The 21,892-nt window shown below is 35.0% G+C and overlaps 1 protein-coding gene across 1 annotated transcript in view; it reads left to right on the top strand.

The window, feature by feature from the left end:
• Positions 1–6,964: 6,964 nt before the first annotated feature.
• Positions 6,965–21,892, top strand: part of LOC6032174 (guanine nucleotide-binding protein subunit alpha homolog) — a 36,183-nt gene continuing 21,255 nt past the window's right edge. Inside the window, exon 1 of the mRNA XM_001842767.2 lies at positions 6,965–7,782. Within this exon, the coding sequence (XP_001842819.2) occupies positions 7,549–7,782 (234 nt within the window). The 5' untranslated portion in view covers positions 6,965–7,548. The remainder of the gene's footprint in view (positions 7,783–21,892) is intronic.

The following is a 21,892-nucleotide window of genomic DNA, read 5'->3' as shown; positions in this document are numbered from 1 at the left end:
ACATCCTCAAATAGTTTTTTAAAGGCATCAAGAAAATTGTTGACCATTACAAACATTAAAATAACTCTATTACTAATGGTAACCATTTGATAAAAAGTCATGAAGGTCCGACAGTTGAACCATTTGAAGTTTAAAATTACCTTATGATTTAGGGTAACCATTTGAGAAAACATCTGCAAATAGTTATTTAAAGTTATCAAGAAAAATGTTTACCATTACAAACATTAAAATAACTCTATTACTTATGGTGACTATTTGACAAATAGTTATCAAGGTCCGCCATATAACATTATTACAAATGGTGACCATAACTCATAAGGTTGTTTTAAGGTCCGCACTAGAATTCATATAGTTTTCGTTTATCCGGGATGATTAACAAGTTTGCCTGAGTACTTATGGCACCGGTGCTTAACTTCCACGATCGTTGCATTGCTGAAAATTCTCGTTTCATTCACCCATTTATACGTAGGAGCGCTAGGTTTCAAAACACCTTCAGTTGAATACGTGATAGGACCCCCCTGCAAGTCATGTCGTATAGAATTTTGAAACAACTCGTGGGATTTGGGCAAATATTTTTCCCATATACTTTCGGCAATGCGAAGCTGGAATGTTTGCTGATTAGTTTCGTCCAGATATGATACGTCCCCAAACAATAAATATTTTGACAGGATATCCATGAACGCGCCAAAGTCAGGCGTTTGGGTGTTTGTCAGCACGACAATTTTGGTGTTGGGATCAAAAATCGTGAAAGTTTGCACGATTTTTTCGGAAATTGGTGCAATGTTCTCACCGTGAACTAGAACCAGAGTCGGTCTCTTTGGCAGTTGGGTATAGTTGAGCGCACTTTCCGCACTTAAAACGTATTTCGTCACAAGATCTAACCTTGGTGAGCTGATCACGCGATCTAATGCATTGTCAAATGGATTTTTGGATGAGAGTCCGTAAAATAAGCACCGCGCAGTACCGCCTACCACTTCCGCGAGATGTTCTATCACTGACACGAGATAACCGGAAAGGTCAAACGAGGAGTTTGATCCAGTAAAAGATGCGAACAAGGACAATAGCAACAGCTTTTGACCGAACGATTCCATTTCTGAAGTTTAACTAAATAATATTCGCTATTTTTTTCTGACTGTACAAAGTTCAGCACGTGTAGTTCAACTTTCCATACATGCAATCATAGATACATTACAATTAAGGTTAATATGAAATAATGGTGATAATCATATAAGATCATCCAGTGTTGGATAGAATAATCAACAAAAATCTTTACAGATGATGCAACTTTTTATGAGAAATTTTGTGAAATTCAAGTTCGGTGGAATTAACGTCTAAAATAGTTATATTAATAAAAAGTGAAATGATTCATTGACTTGAGCTTAATAATTTAGGAGTTTATTGACTTTTGATCTCATTGAAGTAAAAAATGAATCACAACTGATCTAATTAATTTTGAATAAGTATGTATGTCATTTTGTTCTGGCCGGATGAAATCAATTTAAAACAATGGCCTCAGTAAATGAATAATGTTGTCGTACAGCAAAACCATTACTTTCGCAAAACAATAATATATAATATTTTTGCAAAAAAAAGTTGCAGTTGTTAGTCTCACAAAACGAATCAAAAATTTAACAAAAATATGTATTTTGGGTCTCGTGGCGCAGGGGTAGCGGCTTCGGCTGCCGATCCCGATGATGCTATGAGACGCGGGTTCGATTCCCGCCTTATCCACTGAGCTTCTATCGGATGGTGAAGTAAAACGTCGGTCCCGGTTTCTCCTGTCTCGTCAGAGGCGCTGGAGCAGAAATCCCACGTTAGAGGAAGGCCATGCCCCGGGGGGCGTAGTGCCAATAGTTTCGTTTTTATGTATTTTGGGAAATAGTTTTTTTTTTGTGAAAAGAAGTTACAGTCATCCCATATATTCGGAACACCCACAAATTCGGAACACTTTTGTGATAATTTGTCAATAACATGGCAAATGCAGCATTTCTGTCGACCCTACTTTTTTAAGGACCTTTATTTGGACATTCTCTTGCTATTTCACTAGTAAAAGTAGTACTTTTTGAACTTTTTATTCATTTTAAGACTATTTCATTCAGAGCAGCAAAACACTGCCTCGAAATTGCCTGTTTCATAATTGTGGGATGTTATTGTGCCTCCCACAATTGTGGAACACCTGAATTCTACTGATATTTTCACAAAAAAAGTTATCAGACCATTCATAAAACATAACTAAGCTTGAGTTTCGTTGGTTTCAGTGCGTGAAGACATTATTTTGTAAAAATTATGTACTCATGGAGAGAACCAAAGTTTGTTTACTCCGTAAGAAAAAAGTGTTCCGAATTTGTAGATTTCAAGGGTCAAAGTTTTTCAAAAAAATGATATAAAAGTTAAATTTGCAGTTGTTCGATACAGCACTCGAAAGATCGCAAGAAAAGCTTTCAAATGAAGGTAAAAGCGAATCATTAAGTTGAATTATCGATTTGCTATGATTTTTTGAACATTGGCCGATCTGTAAACTGTTCCGAATATGAGGGATGACTGTTATTAAAAAAAAGTTAAAATTAATTTTTTTTCGTATTTTTTTTTCGAATAGTCCTTATTAATACCTACAACTTTGCCGAAGACAACAAATTGTTCAGAAAATTTCTACAAAAGTACTGATTTTCAAATACTCACTAACCATTTTCTATGAACAGCTGCCATAATTATATGGAGCCTTATATGGGTGAACCAATTACACAAAAAGGCTTCTTTGAACATAGGGAAGGCCCTCGAAAAGCTTGAGCCAATGAAAACAATATAAACAAAATCCAGTTTCTGTGTAGAATTGCTCATTCGAAAAAATGACTTTCGATTATCCGAAGAGAAATTCTAGAGTTTTCTTAATAGGTCCTACAAACATATGAAAGACAATAGTTTATAGGACCTTTTAAAAAAGGCAATAATTTATCCAAGGCATTCAGATAATCGAGTCTGGACTGTGATTTGATAGACAACATAATCCAGCTGAATAACTTGAATTTCACAGACCACGAACATTTTTTTTGTGGTTTTTAATTTCACTTTTTGTCCCTAAATCTTGATTTGCAAAAAACACTATTTTTATTTATTAAAAATTCTGAAAAAGAGACATCAAATGACAACTTTTCAGAAATTTCCAGAACGATCTTTTAGAAAACAATGTTATTATTTTTTAAATCAAGACTAATATTTCAAGAGGTCCAAACATTCAATATTACACAAAATTAACTATATAAAGATTGGTCTTTTGGAAACAAAATACAAAAGCTTTTGTGATTCAATTTATTATTTCTCGTTTGTATTGCACATTTTTAATTTTATAAAACGCCTAATTTGGTGCATCTCCACACGCTCTCAACATACTATTTGAGCAACATAAACATAATCCCGAAGCTCACGGTAAATGAGCTTGCCCCGGACAAAACAGCTCAACAGCGATTAAACGGTGCGTTTTGAAGGATTTTTGAATAATTTTCCCCGAAGGTCCTCTCAGCCAGCGGCAGCAGCAGTAAAAAGGGGTTTACGGTGCAAAATCCTCATTAGCTCAAATGGTAAGTAATTGCTGGAACGTGGTGTTGTTTTTTGCTGGGTAAAACAATGCCAAACCCCGGTGAGGGGACAAAATATTAGCCTTAAAAAGCGAAGAGGTGAAGAGGCAAATTTTACCTGGTTAGAAAACGGTTCGGCTACCTTTCGAAGGTTAAGTTTGCTAAAAAGTATGGATGATCTTCAGTTTAAAAAATATCAATCCACCCAAAAGTGTAGTAAAAAGTTCTTTCTGGTAAGTTAATTTAATTTCACTTTTTTTTATTTATAATAAATGCAAAAATATTCCAAATTGTTTTCATTTCAAATAAGAAAAGTAACATTAAAAATGCAAATCCTTCCGAAAAGCTAAGCCATAACCACTTCGTGACGACTTAGCTAGAAATTTCTCCCGAAGCTTTATTGCCAATTCCTGAAAAGCATAACCCCGAAACATCGATCATAAAAACATAAAAGGCGCTTGCACTCATCCTCGGTTCGGTTAAAAACGTTTTGCAGCTATTTTTTGCCCCTTTCTCCGTTTTATGTTTTTGGGATCTCTTTTTTCAAAGGTCTTCCAAATGTACGCAAAAGAAGGATCATCGGGGTTTTGCTTCATTTTTTCTGAGACCAGCATAATGCACAGTTTCGTAGAAGAAGGGAGAAGAGAAAAACAACAACAATAACAACAGCAACGAGCATAAACTTTTTTGCACAGAACGCACACAATCCTAAGCATGCAAATATCAACGAAAACAACAACAACAGAATAAGCCAGTTATGCGAAGCAAAAAGAGAGAGAGAAAAGAGCATAGATTAGAATGAGGAGTGAGATAGTTTTGCTTTTTGGGTGGGAGTGAATAGTGGAGAGGGAAGGTGGATTATGCTTAGTGAGAGAGTGAGCATAGAATGGATTATGCTTGAAGAAATTTTCCTTGGTATGAAATTCGGGTAGTTTGAACGGTGAAGGATTTTTTTTATAATATGAATAGTTGTGAATCATAATTAAGGCCATTGCAAATAATTTTCAAAGTTTATGTTACCCCCCCCCCCACCCCTACCTTTTTAAAGTAGGCCTGCGTAATCAGAGGGCAAAAATTTTTTTTCGAAAAACTTCAAAATTTAAATGAAAATTAAACTTTTATCAACTGAAAACCAGTTTAAATGCATTTTCCTGCGTTTATAATCATATTTAGCATGTTTGAACTCCTTTGAAAACATTGAAAATTTTCATAAAATACCAATGTACAATCCACCGAAAAGCTTTTTTTTTCGCGAAAAAAAAAATTCCGACGTTACATCGATATTTTGAAAACTATTGATTAGAAAGCAACTGGGCGCGTGTAAAATGCATTTTAAAACACTTTTTTTCATAAAAATGTTGAAACCTAGGCTTGTAATTTAAATTTTTATATTTTTTTGTTTTTTTAAATTGTATTGTTGAATATAACCTCTTTTTATGAAATTTTACATCAGAACAAGTAAAATTATCGTAAACATACGACGTAAACTTACACATGATAAGATGTAATATTTCATATTTTTCTGACACAAAATCTGTCAACATTGAGATAAAGTTACAAAAAATAAGGTAATATTAAACCAAAAAATTGTTTAAACTTCTAAAATTTTATTGTGAATATTTACATTTTTTCAATATGTGATTTGAAACATTCCAAAAGGTTTTTTGCCTTCCTCACTTTACTGAGGAAAGGCTATAAAATCACTCGAAAAACGAACTTTTTAGTTAGACCTCCTAGACCTACCGTCATTTGTACATATCGACTCAGAATCACCAGCTGAGCAAATGTCTGTGTGTTTGGCTGTATGTAGACATGTGTACCAAATCAATGTCACTGGAATATCTTGTCACAGGCTCAACCGATTTTGGCCGGAATGGTTTTAATCGATCTGTCTTAACGTCCCCTAAGTTGATATTTAAATTCATGCAGTTTTCTCATGTATTTAAAAAGTTATGTTAAAAAAAACTGTTTCATATTAAATTAAAATTATGGTAAAAAGGGTGGTTTTTTCATGAAACCCTCACATGTTACATATTTTTAGAAAGCATATGAGAAGACCTTTCTTGTGGATTAAGAATTTTCAAGATCTGACTTTCCTATCTAAGATAACAAGCAGTTTAAAAAATGGTCTGAATTTACATAACCTCAAATGGTCCCGTCTGGTCGTCACGAAAAAAGCCTTGTAGAGGGATGCCATTTTCTTGAAAGGCGGTGTCTGTATTATCTTGACAAACAGTCTGTAGGAAGTCTGTTTTTTTAACTCGTCACTTATTTTTATTAGGACCTCTCAGGTGCTGCGATCACGTTAGGGGAGATCCATAAACCATGTGGACACTTTAGGGGATTGTAATCATTCTATAAATGAGAGGAAGGCACCAACCACCTAAAGGTGAATTAAGTTACGTTTTTTAATTTTATCTTTTGATACGAAAAACTATATAATTCATGATTGTTAATTTTTTATAACTTTTGTTGGAAAAAAATCAATAATATCAGGGTTAGGGCTGAGGTTGAGAGGGAAGGGGGGTAACAATATTTAAAAAATATAAATAAAAATAAAATCAAGAATTTCAACATTTCCATGGAAAAAATGCATGGAAAATTAATTATGTAACAGTACTGTTTCCAATCATTAGTTTTAAAAAATCTCAGATTCATAGAAAATATTTAAAAAATAAAATTAACTAAAATTTTAATTATTTGTATGCGAATTTAAATCAAATTGTAAATGAAATGAAATTTTGAAATTTTTGAGAGACAAAACTTTGAAAATATTTTTTTATGTCCTTATCTAGTTTATAATGCTTAATTTAAAAAAAAAAACAATTTTCCTCGTTGTTTTTTTCACATGTCCAGTAGTTTTCATATTTTTTTTTCATATTTTTATTTTTCAATGCAACCAAAATCATTACAAAAAACTACTGTCAGTCGAATTACATCTTTTTACTATAATGTAAAAAACGGTTTATTATAAACAAGTTGTAATTACATTTTGTTAGACGCTGATTTTGAAATATTTTTCTAGTTATAAGAGGTGAAATTTATAAAAACGCACCAATATGCTAAAATCCATAAAAAATATTTTTCTTGGAAATAGCAAAACAAAATTGTAAAAATAAGATATTTAAAAAAATAATATATCATAAAACAATTTCTAATCTGAAATCTAATTCAGGGTTCAAACAATCGCGCTGCTCCATTCAAAACGTCTACAGAATCCACCTCTACACCAACACAACAAACTCAACCCAGTCATCCCTCGCATTCTCACCCCTCACAGCCCTCTGACTCACGCCCCAACACGCAACGGGGAAACCTGCTCACTGGCTCACCCTCTCTCTCGTTCGCGCTCACTCGCTCTCACTGCTGCGCTACTGTCGTCCGCGGCTGGCGAGAGCCCGTTTAGTCTACGTGAAAGAGCTGAAATTGTCGGGCTTGACGTCGGTTCGCTCGTACCCAAATTGGCCAAATTTGTCGTGTTTTCCGGCGCGTTCCGGGTCGAAAGTGTGCGAAAGGCGGGGGTGAGTGTTTGCGAGGCTGATCTGGGTCGAAATTTGGCCACTTCCGGTGGGTTTTCCCAGGGAAAAGTGCGTATTTCCCTTCGCGACGTGTTTCCCCTTTCGCGAGAGTGACGTTTCCCAGCACGTCCACACACAAGCAGGCGACGACAAGACGGGGTGTGTTTTTTTGTTGTGTGTGAGCGATGGCGATGCGGTTGTGTGCGTGAGAGCAAAGGATTACACGCACACACACACACAGCGGCAAGGGGTTGGTGATAGAAAAGTGTGAGAGCGCGAGCGCTCAGTGAGAAGTGAGACGGGGGTGAGCAAGTGAGCAAATATTTCCGAGTGTAAAGAAGCAAAACAAAACAAAATAAGCTGGTGTTTGTTATTGTCAAAGTTTCCCGGCGATGGTGGTGTGGCCGCCGTTGTCGTCGTCGTCGTTGTTGTTGTTGATGCTGTGATGCGATTTAAAGATGGCGACAGCAAACAACCGAAGTAGGCACGTTGATGGGGGTGGGGGTAGTGCAAGGGGAGGGGGAGCAGGTGAGGGTGCCTTATCGAAGCTGGCCTGCTCCCGGTCCTGCTGTGGGGACCTGTTCGGATATCTGCTGCGGCTTCGGGTCAGTCCGGAGGAACTCGAGCAGCGGTACAAATCGCGAGAGATTGACAAGTTTCTCGAGAAGGATAAGCATGCGTTTCGGAGACAGGTACGTTCAAAGAGGGGATTGTTATTGTTTAGGGTTTCGGGAAGGTCAGGGTTGCCAGAATGTTGTTGTCACCGTTTCTAGCCTAAAATCACGGATACGCACACCCTGTGCCTGTTGTACTTCTACCGCGGCACCGTCAAAATCCAAGACCTGCGGCGGACTAAAGCGTTGGACGGTTTTTGGGTAAACTGGTGGACGTAGCGCAATGCCACCATTGCTCGAACTACCACCGGCAGCCCCACTGCGTAAAGTTTGGTGAAATACACCTCTCGAAAGGCGGACAGAGCAAACCAAGTCGCACGTCAAGTGTGCGAACTGTGACGACAACCATACCGGCAATTACCGCGGATGCAAAAAGTCACCGGTGAAAATCTCTTTACCCTGCCGGATTTATTTGCACTTGCTGAGCGGAGATGATAACGGGGTTTTGGACCTACCGTAATAAGGCGGAGCAATTTATGGCCATCGGGGAGCTGATGATTAAGCACATCTTCGAAGGACATAAAACCAATGATCTGGATATAATGTTTCTCTACTTCTATCCACTTTCCGTTGCATTTTTACCAAGTTTTATTTTCATTTTTTCTTACTCTTCGTAGTTTAAAGAAATAATTGTTCCAAAATGGATTATGATGCAACAGACATCTGAAAGGAACTCCAAAACTCTGTTATGTACTGCAAAAGAACTTGATGTATCTTGATCATTCACATATGACTTATATGACAATATATTATCATGCCGTTGTTTTCTGATCTATCTTGGCCACATCTTGGCCAGATCTGGATACTAATGAGGACACTTTCCAAACATGGAAAGAAATCCTATCATCCAAGTTCATTAAGATTGATATGTCGGATAATAGGGTTTCTTCCAAAGTCCGAAAGAGTCCCCAAGCGGCCACCTACGACCGGTAGATTGTCATACCTTTCAATTTCATGAAGTTTGATATTCAACATTGTTGTGTACCCGGGGGCGCGAACCAAACGAGCGGCCACAAAGTCGCAAGAATAAACTAGACTTTAGCTTAACAAATAGAACACGTTTATTCTCTAACAGCGACTAACAGTAATGATCGCAGAAAAACTAAAAGTACAATTGCATCTCCGATCGCGCCTCTCTCGACCTGGGTGCTACCAAGGAGCACAGCGAGTCGCGAAATTGTTGGAACGGCTGGTGGTTCTGTGGGAACCCAACATCTCCCCCCTTTAAGCCCAGAGTCCCGGGGTGTAGCGATCCGGAGCTCTGCGGTCTCGTTCAGAACGGCGCGGGAAAGGTCGATCGTCTCCAGGTAGAACCGGTGAATTTCCGCTCGGCAGTGGCTGCGTCTCGATCTCGAAGTTGTCCAGCAGGATGTCCAGCGGAAGTGTGCCAGGTTGAACTTCCGCCGATGTTGCGTTAGCGACGCGACGGCGTCGTATCTGGTTGGTGTGCACCTTGATTGGACGGTTGGATCCTTCGAGCTTGATGATGATGTTGTTTCATCAAATAGTCTAGTTGGGATCTCGAATAGGTCTTTTTCGGTCCCGTTTCCCCATCCTAAGCTTTCATTTGAGACTAAGAAAACAAGATTTCGGTCAAAGGCAAACCTATTGAAAGTTTGGCAAGCTTTCCGGTAAAAATATTTTCGAGACTGAATCAAGTCTTATAGAAATGGACAAAATCAACAAAAATGGCTAACATTTTTTTGCCGTGTTTTTGGACTTAGAACTCGAAACTATAGTCAATATGAAGACTTGTTTTTTAAATTTATTCGAAGAATCGATTTTCGCGATCGGTTTTTGAAAATTTTATAAATATATATTTTTATAAGAGACGTACCACCCTGTGTGCAGCATCTAAAGCTTCACAAAAAAAAGCAAATTATAACGTGGGCTCAAATTTTACTTTTAAACTTTAAAAGCAAATAAAATCATAGAGAAAGCGTATCTCACCGGATTAAGTAAGCTTTGCCTACCTCACCTTACTGAGGAAAGTCTGTAAAATCACTAGAAAAATGAACTTCTTGATTTCACCTCGTAGACGTATACCTATCGACTTAGAATCAAATTCTGAACGAATGTTTGTGCGTGTGTCTGGATGTGAATCCGTGCACCCAAAAAAAATCACTCGACCGATTCTTAGCGAAGCTACACCAAAATGTCACTTTTTTCAATTTTCAATGTGATTTTTAATATGAAAGATTTCATTTTTATTTTGATCCAATAATTGCAATGTGCTTTAAATGCTTTTTCTTACCTCAAAAGCCAAAAATATTGACCAAATATGGTCTGCAAGCCATTGAATGGGAGAGGAGTTTTTTCATAAATCTGCTCCTTTCGTTGTCCCGTCACAAAAAGAAATGGCTGGCAAAAACTCAAATTTCAACCTATTCGTTCAGTTCAAGGAGCAAAAGATTCGTTTTTTAATTTGTGATAATGTGTAGAAGAGCAAAAAATTTTAAAAAACAAACTGGCAAAACTGTAGCGATTTTGGTAGTGTGCCTTTTAAAAGTCCAGTTTTACGATGTTGTCCCGTCACGCTACATTTTTATTTCAGGGGAAGCACAAGTACTATATGGTTCATTCTGCATGATATTTCTTTGTAGAAAAATCAATTAGCTTTCCAAATATGTAATAACATTGGGGGGTTTCTTCTTTTATTTTGCTACTACAGCCAAAACGCTGAAAAAAACTGATATTTTTTTTGAAAAGGAGCCGAAGAATCGGTCACTCGATCTCCGGACTGAGGTCCCGTAAGCCCCTAGTCAATAATATAAAGTTTAAGTTTAAGTTATGCTGAAAAACGATTTTGGTGTTCAGAAGATTGTAAAAAGGTCGGTTTTTGTAAGAAAACCCGACTTGTTGTATATTTTTAGAAAAGTATTTGAAAACCCTTTCCAATGAGCTCCTTTCCAATGAGCTGAAACAACGAAGATCTGACAACCCTATCGAAAGTTATGAGCACTGAAGTGTTATTTATACACTTTTTAGAGGCCGGATCTAAGATATTCCGATGGAAACGATGGCCGGATCATTCAAACGAGTCCAAAAGATTAAAGATCTGCCAACCCTATCCATTTATGAGTATAAGAAAGCTATATTTCGAGAACATTTTTGTAGGTTGGACATTTTTATTTATAATGTGAGGAAGGCATCAAACTCATACGGTGGATTAAATAACTTTTTTTTTTTTTGATAAAGTGGAACATACAAATGTAAACATTAAGTGTATCCCCTCACACATTATGTCAATGTCCATCGGATCAAGCGGGATACACTCAATGTTTATACTTGTTTATTTGACCATCTCAAAAAAAAGTCCAGATCCACACCATTCCTAAGTAAAATCACTCATCTGCCACCACTGACTAGCTCTTCAGCGCTACTGCTTTCTGTTTGACTCAGTGGTTTATCCATGTTTATCAACGCAACCCAAGAACACACACACCAACACAACAACCGCCGCATTTCAAAACATCTCACTCAGCTCACCTCAGCCAACTCACTGCTCGATCTCTCACCGACTGCTGCTGCTGTTGAGTGTCGATTTCGCGAGCATTTCGCACACGGCCAACCGCGATGAGTGAGCTGTGTTTGCAAAATATCAGCCCTCTCTCACTAAACTGACCGACTGATGGAGGGTGAGCGAGAGAGGGGGGAAGTTGGTTGAGCAGCTGGAGGATTGATGAATGTTTTGTTGTGGTGGATCGTGAAGAAGTTTCTCGCAATGAAAGCGAACTCGATCTTTCACTCTTTGGGACTGACAAGTTACACTTTTTTTGTAATTTTGTTTATATTTAAATGCTTTTTGAACAGTTAAAAAAAATACTTAAAGTTATTCCCGGAAATCGCCAACCTACATTTTAGTGGTGCCACCTTGCAAGTCGTGCCAAATCATTTAGTAACCGTTCGTAATGAACTATAATTACCGTTTTACGGTGAGTGGAAAGTCCAACTTTAGCCATTTTTCTCTTGCATCCGTTTGTATTATGTACTTAAAAGTTGGCGGGTTTAACCTTAAGCTACCGTCCTGAAACCCTTGGAACTTTCCTTTATTACACCCCGGTTGAGTAACAACAAGTCTGCATTGTAGTTGCTGGCAGTCGTGGCACAGTCAGTGCTGTAGATTGTTGTGATTATACTATATTAGGGGCTGACTAACTAATTATAAATAAACGTGCGTGTGCATGATGGAAGTCTCTCTGGTTCATATCACGACGACGACCCACGGATCTTGGGCCCGAAGACGATGACGTCGACGACGCCGATCGGTTTGACTTTGCATGTCATCAGTTGGGCACAGTTGAAAAAATCAACTGAATTTTTATCTAATTCAACTCAATAACTTGTTGAAAAGACTGTTTTAATCAATTTTAAAAAATGTTTCTAAAATCCACCTTCTCAACAATTTCTTACTGTCTACACTGTCATAACCGAACTAAAATCCGTGTTGGAAGACACGACTAGTCCAAGAGGAGTAATAAGTAAGCAGTGTGGTAGAGGTGGTACCGAGAGATAGATGATGCAAGATCCGTCGACGACGACGTCGCGAGCAGGAACTCGCTGTTTGGATTTGGATAGGGTTGGGTGGACGGTGATGTAAACAACACAAACGGTCAACGGAGTTTACTGGGTCAGTCGCCAGAGAGCTGTGGTAGTGATTAGCGAATGGAGCATAAGAAATCTCCAATTTGTCACACGCGCTTGTTGGTTTCTTGGGAGGTGTGGGGATTTCGGACGAAGTTTTGCGAACGAATGTGCGATATGAGATTGATTAGTCATGGCTGAGTCTTATTCGTGAAATCATTCTGACTCCGTCATCCCCTGAAATGAATGGTTAGTTTTAGGAATATGGATTCATTTGGATTTGATTTGAAAACGTTACCTTATCCACCTTAAGGTGGTTGATGCCTTCTTCATATTGATATACAGTACAGACTCTATTATCCTAAGCCTCTATTATCCGTATGGGACTCCGGATCGATTTATGTTACAAAAAAAAAAAAAAAGTTTTTCAATTTTCTAGCTTTTAACATCCAATTCGAGTTCTGCGACACCATTTAAGTCAAATTTGAATATGATTGTCTTTTAAATTAAAAATTACAATTTTTCAATACAGTCCAGACTCAATTTTCCGAAGGGCTTAGAAAAATTTCACTTCAGATAATCGAATCATTGAACAATCAAATCACGATTTTTTTTGTTGTCTTACTTTTGTTTGTTGAGCTTGAATATGTCCCCAAACATGCTCTAAAGTGATTTAGAATTTTTAATTCCAAGATGGAGGCCAAAATGTCGGTGCTGAAATACTGAGAAATTTGATATGCTGAAAGGCAATAAGCAACTCAAATTTGACTAAAATGGGGTCGAAAATTTGCCATTTTTGTGCCCCTTGATTCCCTGGAAATTTGGTCGAGACTCCCGGGAATTTTGATACTTATAAATATTGAGGCAAAAAAAATTAAAAATACAATCAGTGATAAAAGAAAAGTTGAATTTCACAAGCAAGAAACAAACATAAAGCTATTTTTAAGTTCGATTTTATCAATGCTTCTTTGATTTGCAAATTCTGAAAGTTTAAAATCAAAGTTGTAAAAAATCCTAACATTTGAAATTGATAACACGACCACTTAGATATGGAGCCAAATTTTCTATTAAAAATTTAGCAGTTACAGTGCATAAATTTAAAACCAAGGTATTTAACATAAGCAAACTTCTTTCCTTCAAGATTATATGCAGAATTTGAGGCATGTAATTTTGAGTTTCGAAAATAAATTATTAGGTATTTAAGTAAAAAAAAAACTCGGGCATTTTCTATATTGTTAAGAAACGCCTACTGTTCTTACTCAGTTAAATTTCCCTTGAAACTGTAAATATTCCTTTGCTACTTATTAAAATTTCAGAACGAAAAAAAATTCAAATAATGCTTAGGAATCTTAGTTGTCAGCAAAAAAATACGATCTTGCATACCTATATCTATATACCTATATACATACCTATACCTATATACATACCTGTTCTTTAAATTCTGTACAGTCATGAGTCCAAACCATTGAACTGAACTTGTACTAGCAGATTTAGAAAGCTTTTTCAACAAGTAGAAAGTATTTACAAAAAAAATCACTATCGATTCTCGAGAATCGTCACCCTCTAGTCATACTTAAGCTTCACAATCAAAAATAAGACAACAAAAAAGGTTTTTTTTTTCGTGATTCGATTATCCGAATTTTATTATCCGTCGCCTGAGAGTCGTTTTCGCTCGCGAATGGTTGCGAGCTCCAGTCGGCAAAGATTTGCTCGGCGATGAGTGAGTGATTTCTGATCTTTGAACCGAAAATCAGGAATCTTAATTCTAGGTACATGACGTTCACATCTATGTTAGGGCAGTGCATTTTCTGAGGCAAATTTCAATATATTTTTTTCGACTTTTTACATTGAAAATATTTGCATAGGCAAAAATTGTAAAAAGTAAAAAAAATGCATACATATATACTTAGTAAAAATAGATATTTTTTCATAATATAACATTTTTTCCGAGCAGTCCTAAGCCATGGCTACATTTTTCGAAAACAACTAATTTCTCAGAAAAGCATTTCTCAAAATACAGATTTTTGAATATTTTAATAAGATTTTTTTTGTATGGAGAGCTGCCAAAATTGAATAGAGTCTTGTTTGGACCCCCTTCAAAATTGTTCTCAAAAATCAGTGGGCAAAAACATTTTTTTTTTTTTTCAAAAAACTTCAAAATTTCCATGAAAATAGAAATGTAACCAACTGAAAACAATCTAAAATGCATTTTTCTGCATTGATAATCATATTTAGCATGTTTGGGCTTGTTTAAAAATGTTTTGAATTTTTATGCAATTCCAATGTTATTTGTCGCAAAAAAAAATAAAATTTTCGTCAATACTTAAATATTTTGAAAACTAATGATTGCAAAACAACTGGGCAGATGTAAAATGAATTTTTTAACACTTTTTTCATTCAAATGTCAATACCGTGGGTTGTAATTTAAATTTTAATATTTTTTTTATTTTTTTCTATGAAAATGAATCCAAATCGGAAAACGAAATGCAAGTCCGGATTCATTAGTTTCTAAATAACAAATTTTCTATTAAAAATTTAGCAGTTACAGTGCATAAATTTAAAACCAAGGTATTTAACATAAGCAAACTTCTTTCCTTCAAGATTATATGCAGAATTTGAGGCATGTAATTTTGAGTTTCGAAAATAAATTATTAGGTATTTAAGTAAAAAAAAAACTCGGGCATTTTCTATATTGTTAAGAAACGCCTACTGTTCTTACTCAGTTAAATTTCCCTTGAAACTGTAAATATTCCTTTGCTACTTATTAAAATTTCAGAACGAAAAAAAATTCAAATAATGCTTAGGAATCTTAGTTGTCAGCAAAAAAATACGATCTTGCATACCTATATCTATATACCTATATACATACCTATACCTATATACATACCTGTTCTTTAAATTCTGTACAGTCATGAGTCCAAACCATTGAACTGAACTTGTACTAGCAGATTTAGAAAGCTTTTTCAACAAGTAGAAAGTATTTACAAAAAAAATCACTATCGATTCTCGAGAATCGTCACCCTCTAGTCATACTTAAGCTTCACAATCAAAAATAAGACAACAAAAAAGGTTTTTTTTTTCGTGATTCGATTATCCGAATTTTATTATCCGTCGCCTGAGAGTCGTTTTCGCTCGCGAATGGTTGCGAGCTCCAGTCGGCAAAGATTTGCTCGGCGATGAGTGAGTGATTTCTGATCTTTGAACCGAAAATCAGGAATCTTAATTCTAGGTACATGACGTTCACATCTATGTTAGGGCAGTGCATTTTCTGAGGCAAATTTCAATATATTTTTTTCGACTTTTTACATTGAAAATATTTGCATAGGCAAAAATTGTAAAAAGTAAAAAAAATGCATACATATATACTTAGTAAAAATAGATATTTTTTCATAATATAACATTTTTTTCCGAGCAGTCCTAAGCCATGGCTACATTTTTTCGAAAACAACTAATTTCTCAGAAAAGCATTTCTCAAAATACAGATTTTTGAATATTTTAATAAGATTTTTTTTGTATGGAGAGCTGCCAAAATTGAATAGAGTCTTGTTTGGACCCCCTTCAAAATTGTTCTCAAAAATCAGTGGGCAAAAACATTTTTTTTTTTTTTTCAAAAAACTTCAAAATTTCCATGAAAATAGAAATGTAACCAACTGAAAACAATCTAAAATGCATTTTTCTGCATTGATAATCATATTTAGCATGTTTGGGCTTGTTTAAAAATGTTTTGAATTTTTATGCAATTCCAATGTTATTTGTCGCAAAAAAAAATAAAATTTTCGTCAATACTTAAATATTTTGAAAACTAATGATTGCAAAACAACTGGGCAGATGTAAAATGAATTTTTTAACACTTTTTTCATTCAAATGTCAATACCGTGGGTTGTAATTTAAATTTTAATATTTTTTTTATTTTTTTCTATGAAAATGAATCCAAATCGGAAAACGAAATGCAAGTCCGGATTCATTAGTTTCTAAATAACAAATTTAATGTGCTTTTGAAGCAAAATTTGAAAAAAAAAAAATCAAAATTGTGCGCATTTTAGGTAAAGCCAATTTCATATAAAATGTGAAAACTTTTAGGTTCGTGCAGCGAATTCAGTTTATAATGTTGATCTTTATCTATTATAAATTTATATTTTTAAAACCATAACTAGTATTAAATAATGTTAGGCACAATACTAACTTTTTTGCCAATTTTATCTTAAATTTATTTGTTTTTTGTTGCAAAACTTATAATCTTGGTTAATAAAACAATAACATTGTTTTTTTCCTCAAAAACTTTAGCAGAAATCTGAGTAATATTACATTTGACCTCAAAATAAATTTTGCACAATGAAAAACTAGTCACCCCGGAAAAGAGAAGAAAAGCAACTCGCGACAAAATTTTGAGGCTAGGAATTTTGACAGGTATGATTTTCATAAAGTATTCGGCTCCTTTTCTCTCCCACAGAAAACTGGGGACAATGTAGCTGTCAAACTATTAACTGTTAAAGTCACTCACAAAAAGAACTTTGAGGGATTCATTTCATTCGTCACGATTTTCTCCTCTATTTAGGATGGAAATTTCTGTCGCAATTTTTCTTCCTATTGATTTTTTTTTTTCGATAAATATTGTGGAACCTTGAACCGTAGTTGAATCTTGAAAATAATAATCTTGAGACAAATCTTTGAAACAAATCAAAATTCTATCAATGTAACCCCGGTTTAAGGTAATCATTTTATGTTATTAATTTATTTTGTTCTTTTTGTAATTTTGATTTTGAATTATCAAAGTTATTACTCAAATACACGAATACATTCAGATTTATTAGTATAATCTCATCAGAAGTATCATCCAACAGATTCTGCAAAGTGCCCAGAGCAAATCTCGTAAAATAACAGAACAAGTTCGAAGAAAAACTCCCATAAAACTCATCAATATCGAAAGCAAAACAACGTTCTTTCTGCTCCGTGTTCGTGCCGTTTGGATTTCATATCCGGTTTCCGGCTGTATCGAACGCCCCAACCCGCCTCCCCTTTCCAGATCCCCCCACCTTCACCTTATTTCCCTTGGGAAATTCTTACTACTAAAATTGCGGTGCGCGAGAGAGATGAGTGTAAACTGCACCTTCAACATATTGTCGTCAGCAACTTCAAGACGACATGCCACAAACGATTCAGACCGCGTCGTTTTTTGCTTCTTTCTTCTCTTTATTTTGCTCATGAAAATCATGACTCAAACGACGTCGGCGAAGACGTTTTGTTATGCTTTCTGCTTACGCGTGGACTTTTTCCCTTCAACTTGGTTGGTTTTATTTTCGTTTCAGCTTTAGCTTGGCTCGCAAAAATTCAAGTTCAGAGATGAGTTTGTCATTGGATTAATCTTTTTCGAGGAATCGTCACGATTTCGATTTGACTTTTTCAAGTTGTATAGAAATTTCACTGTTTGAATTTTTTGACAATTTTGTTTTTTCAAAACATTTTTTACAATAATTCAACATCTTTGTCATGAATAATTAACAATACCTCAGTTATATTAATTCGTAGTTAATTTCCAATTTGCCCAACCAAAACCAACTAAAGCAAGGCGAAGGAATTTGCGTCACGAGGTCGTTTGAGTGAGTTGCTGGGTTCGGACCCCGAAGCTTGTTTGCCTTCAGTGAAAGGAATTGTTTGCGAAAAAAAGATAAATAAAAACATGCAACATGAAAAGTTACCCACAACACACACACACACACACACAAACAAACTCAAAAGGGAGAGAAGAAATCCAGTCAAAGAGCAGTCACTCAGAGTCAGCCGGTTTCGTGTTTCCGGATGTCTGCGTGTGTGTGTTGGTTTGTGTGTGTCCGGATGCACGCAGTAAAATTTCGAAATTAAAGGTCGACCAGTTTTCATCCACGCGAGAGGTCTTTTGTGCGTGGCCAGACGAAAAACGGACCCCGGGGAACGATAAAAAGAGCATGCGAATTTTGTTATTTTTTTTCTTTTTCGCTTTGCCAAAAGAAATTCATTCGTAAACAAACTGTATCGACTCAGGCGAGGAGCAGCGCAGCACGCAAGCAGGATGCGAATCGCATTCGTTTTGTTGGCTTTTGTATTGTTCAGGTTGGGTTGGGTTGGGTTGTGTGGGAAAATGGGTCTGCTGAGCTGGAGTGTAATTTCAAAACATGAAAAAAAATAACTAATAAAAGGCTGATTTTTTTTATGAAAGTAAGGTTAAAATATTCAAAAAGTTAGTTTTTACCTTATCCGTTTACATAAAAAAATTAATAGATTAAATATTAATATAAAAATAAAAGTCATTTAAATTTGTCTAGTAAGATTAAATATTCGAACATTCTCTAATATTCGCTTCTAAAAAAAAAAATGACTAAATATAAAGCAAAACAAATAGAACATACTTTGGAAACAGCATGTCCTTTTTTCCATCAGTCACTTTTGCGTTCGATTACAGCTTCCAAAAATGTTTTAACCCTTTCAGGCCGTAATTTGAAAAAATAATAATATTTTTTTGGCTAGTGATGGGAAAATGATGTTTAGGGTTATATGAAAATTCTAGATTATTTAGAAAACTTAGATTTTTGGGTCAATATGACCCATCAGGCATGAAAAGGTTAAACTGATATCAAATAAATAGCTAAATAGGAAGTGAGCAAGTAAGTTTATTTTTATTTACTTTTTTAAAAACAAGTAAGGCCGTTGCAAATATTTTTTGAAGTTTAAGCCCCTCGACTCTGATCAAAGTCGAGAGGGGGGGGGGGGGGCAAAAAAATAAAAAAAAAGTTAAAAATTGAAATTACAGGCCACCATGTCAACATTTGAATGAAAAAAGTGTTTTAAAATGCATCATACACCTGTCCAGTTGTTTTGCAATCATTGATTTCCAAAATTTCTAAGTATTGACGAAAATTTTATTTTTGCGAGAAAAAAAAGTTTTTGCGGTGCTGTACATTGTAATTTCATAAAAGTTCAAAATATTTTCAAACGAGTCCAAACATTTTAAATATGATTATAAATGCAGAAAAAGGCATTTTCGATTGTTCTCAGTTGATTAGACTAAATTTTAAAAAACATTGAAAACATTTTCAGAATCTGTGCAACCAAACTGCCTCTGAACTTGCTTTAATTTAAATATAATATTATAAAAAATTTCCATCGGAATTGTTATTTTCAAAAAGTTTTTTTTTACAAAATATGTGTTCGGTTGTTTAACTTAACTTTTTAAGAAATTTTTGTTTAAAAGTACAAAAATAAACTAGCAGTAAGTAAAAAAAGGACTGGTTAAAAAAAGACACAAGATTCAGCTATATACCATCAATAGATAAAATGATGCAACAAAAAAAAACTAAATAAAAACATAACGAATTGTGTTCTGAAAACGGGAAATGTTGATGTCTTTCAGCTTAAAAATTTAGCATGTGCAATAACATTTCTCGCTTACTTTTTCAAAGGGTAATATAAACATAGGAAACCCATGGCGCATTGGTTGTATTGAAAAAGTAAACTAGGTTTGAAACTTCTTTTCAGATTTTTATTTTGATGTCAGATTGAAATGTTTTATAAGCTTGTTTTAATAAAGAAAATGAGCTTATGCAATACATTTTACAATGAGATTATTAATAATACGTTATGTTAAAACTGAGTTTAGATTTTTGGTTTTGCGAATGAATTGTAGATTTTTTTTTATTTCAATAAAATCGACAATTCGCACATTGCCGAAATTTTCGCAAGACCCGTGTTATTTTAAAATCATGTTAAAAATTACCGACTTTTATTTTAGTTTATTTCTAGCTTATAAAAATATCGTAATTAATTTGACAAATCTCAAGTAAAAAATATTATTTTTATTATATAAGTACAGTCCAGGCTCGATTATTCGGTTTGTATGGGACTTCGGATAATCGAATCATTAAGAAAATGTTTTAATGGCTGATTGCCTGTTAAATAAAAAAAATGCAGTTTATCAATATTTCATCATCGTAATTTTGGGCGCCATCTTGGATTCTAAAAATTCTAAATCACTTTAGAATAATTTAGGGATCATACTTAACCCTCTACTGCCCAATTTTTTTTCGATTTTTTTTATTTTTGTTCAAGAGGTCATTTTCAGCAACTTTTGTTCTACAAAAAACTTTACTTCTCTTGTTTTATGTTTTTCTTGTTTCATTTTTAGTATTTTAATTGGCATTTATCTTGTTTAGTTTATGTTTGTTTCTGGTAGTATTTGGCCTAATCTACCACCTCCTATCATTACATTTTGCCTATCTATTTTTTTCATGTTTTAATTGTCACTTTTTCAATTGTTTGCTTGTTTTTCACATTTTCTGTTTTAAAATGGCACCATTATCATTTAAATTGTAAAAAATGCGTAGAGGCATAGTCTGGGACACTAGAAAAATTACTGCATACTTCTTTTTACTTAAAATATAGGAAATGTTAGTAAAAAACACAGCCAAAGTTGACCCCTAAAAAATACATTTTTAAAAACATCGGCAAAGTCACATAAAACAAAAAAAAACTTCCAACCCATAATTTTTTTTAAATTTTAAGAGTTCTTCTTACTAATGCTTTTTAAGGATCTAAAATTGCTTGAAAAATGGATTTTTGACGATTTTTTAAATCGAAGCACGTCTAAAGGCGGGGTTAGGTTGTAGAGGGTTGAACTTGACCACCAAAAATAAGACAGCGAGATTTTTTTTTGTGATTCGATTATCCAAAGTTTCGATTATCCGAAGTAAAATTTTGCCAAGGCCTTCGGATAATCTAGTCTTGACCGTATAACTCATGTTTTTTGAGGTTTCACAAATGTTAAAAAAACAGTGTTTTTTACAACGTTTATCGAGCAACCTAAGAAAAAACACAAACATTAAAAAATAACTCGTTTTATTATGTATATTCAAAAGAACATTACTGCCCATAATTGAAAATTCGGCTATTATGCCAAATCAAGTATTCCGAGAAAAACGCGTTTTAGTGTTTGTGACAAAATCTCCGTCAAGGCAATTTCCCATAAGAGTGGCATATTAGCCGTTTGGTTTTTCGCATCGGCAGCCAAGTCTAAGCACTATTTCAGTAAAATTCAAGTTCCAGAAGATGCGTTGGAACATCCTCTACCACCTGGTGCTAATATCTCGTTTTTGCCAAAAGTGGATATCAGCCGTTTTTTCAATGGTGGGCAGATTATACAAGCATGCAACACTCGATTCCCGTGAATTTCAAAATCTCAAGAATCGTCATCTTCAGTTGTATCCAAAATAAACGTGAAAGTTATTTTGTAATAAAACTTGAAACGATAAAAAAAATACTAAATATAATGCATAAATAGTTATCAGAGGAACAAGGAAAATCCCATCACTTGTTACTTATCTTGTGATAAAACTAACACTTTCATCGCAACTGTACCCAATATCAAACCTTATACTTTGTGTGGCAGTACCACCAGTGACCGACTTTCGTTCCGCGCAATTGGTTCATTAGTGCTCCATTAGCACCCCATTTATCATTCCTTTGCGTTGAGGGTTACTGTCACCAGCTTTCCACCACAACCACCACCAGTGATCAG

This window comes from Culex quinquefasciatus, chromosome 2, assembly GCF_015732765.1.
Source record: "Culex quinquefasciatus strain JHB chromosome 2, VPISU_Cqui_1.0_pri_paternal, whole genome shotgun sequence".
NCBI classification, from domain to species: Eukaryota; Metazoa; Arthropoda; class Insecta; order Diptera; family Culicidae; genus Culex; species Culex quinquefasciatus.
The sequence above is the reverse complement of the archived record's forward strand: the minus strand, read 5'-3'. Positions and strand labels throughout refer to the sequence as shown.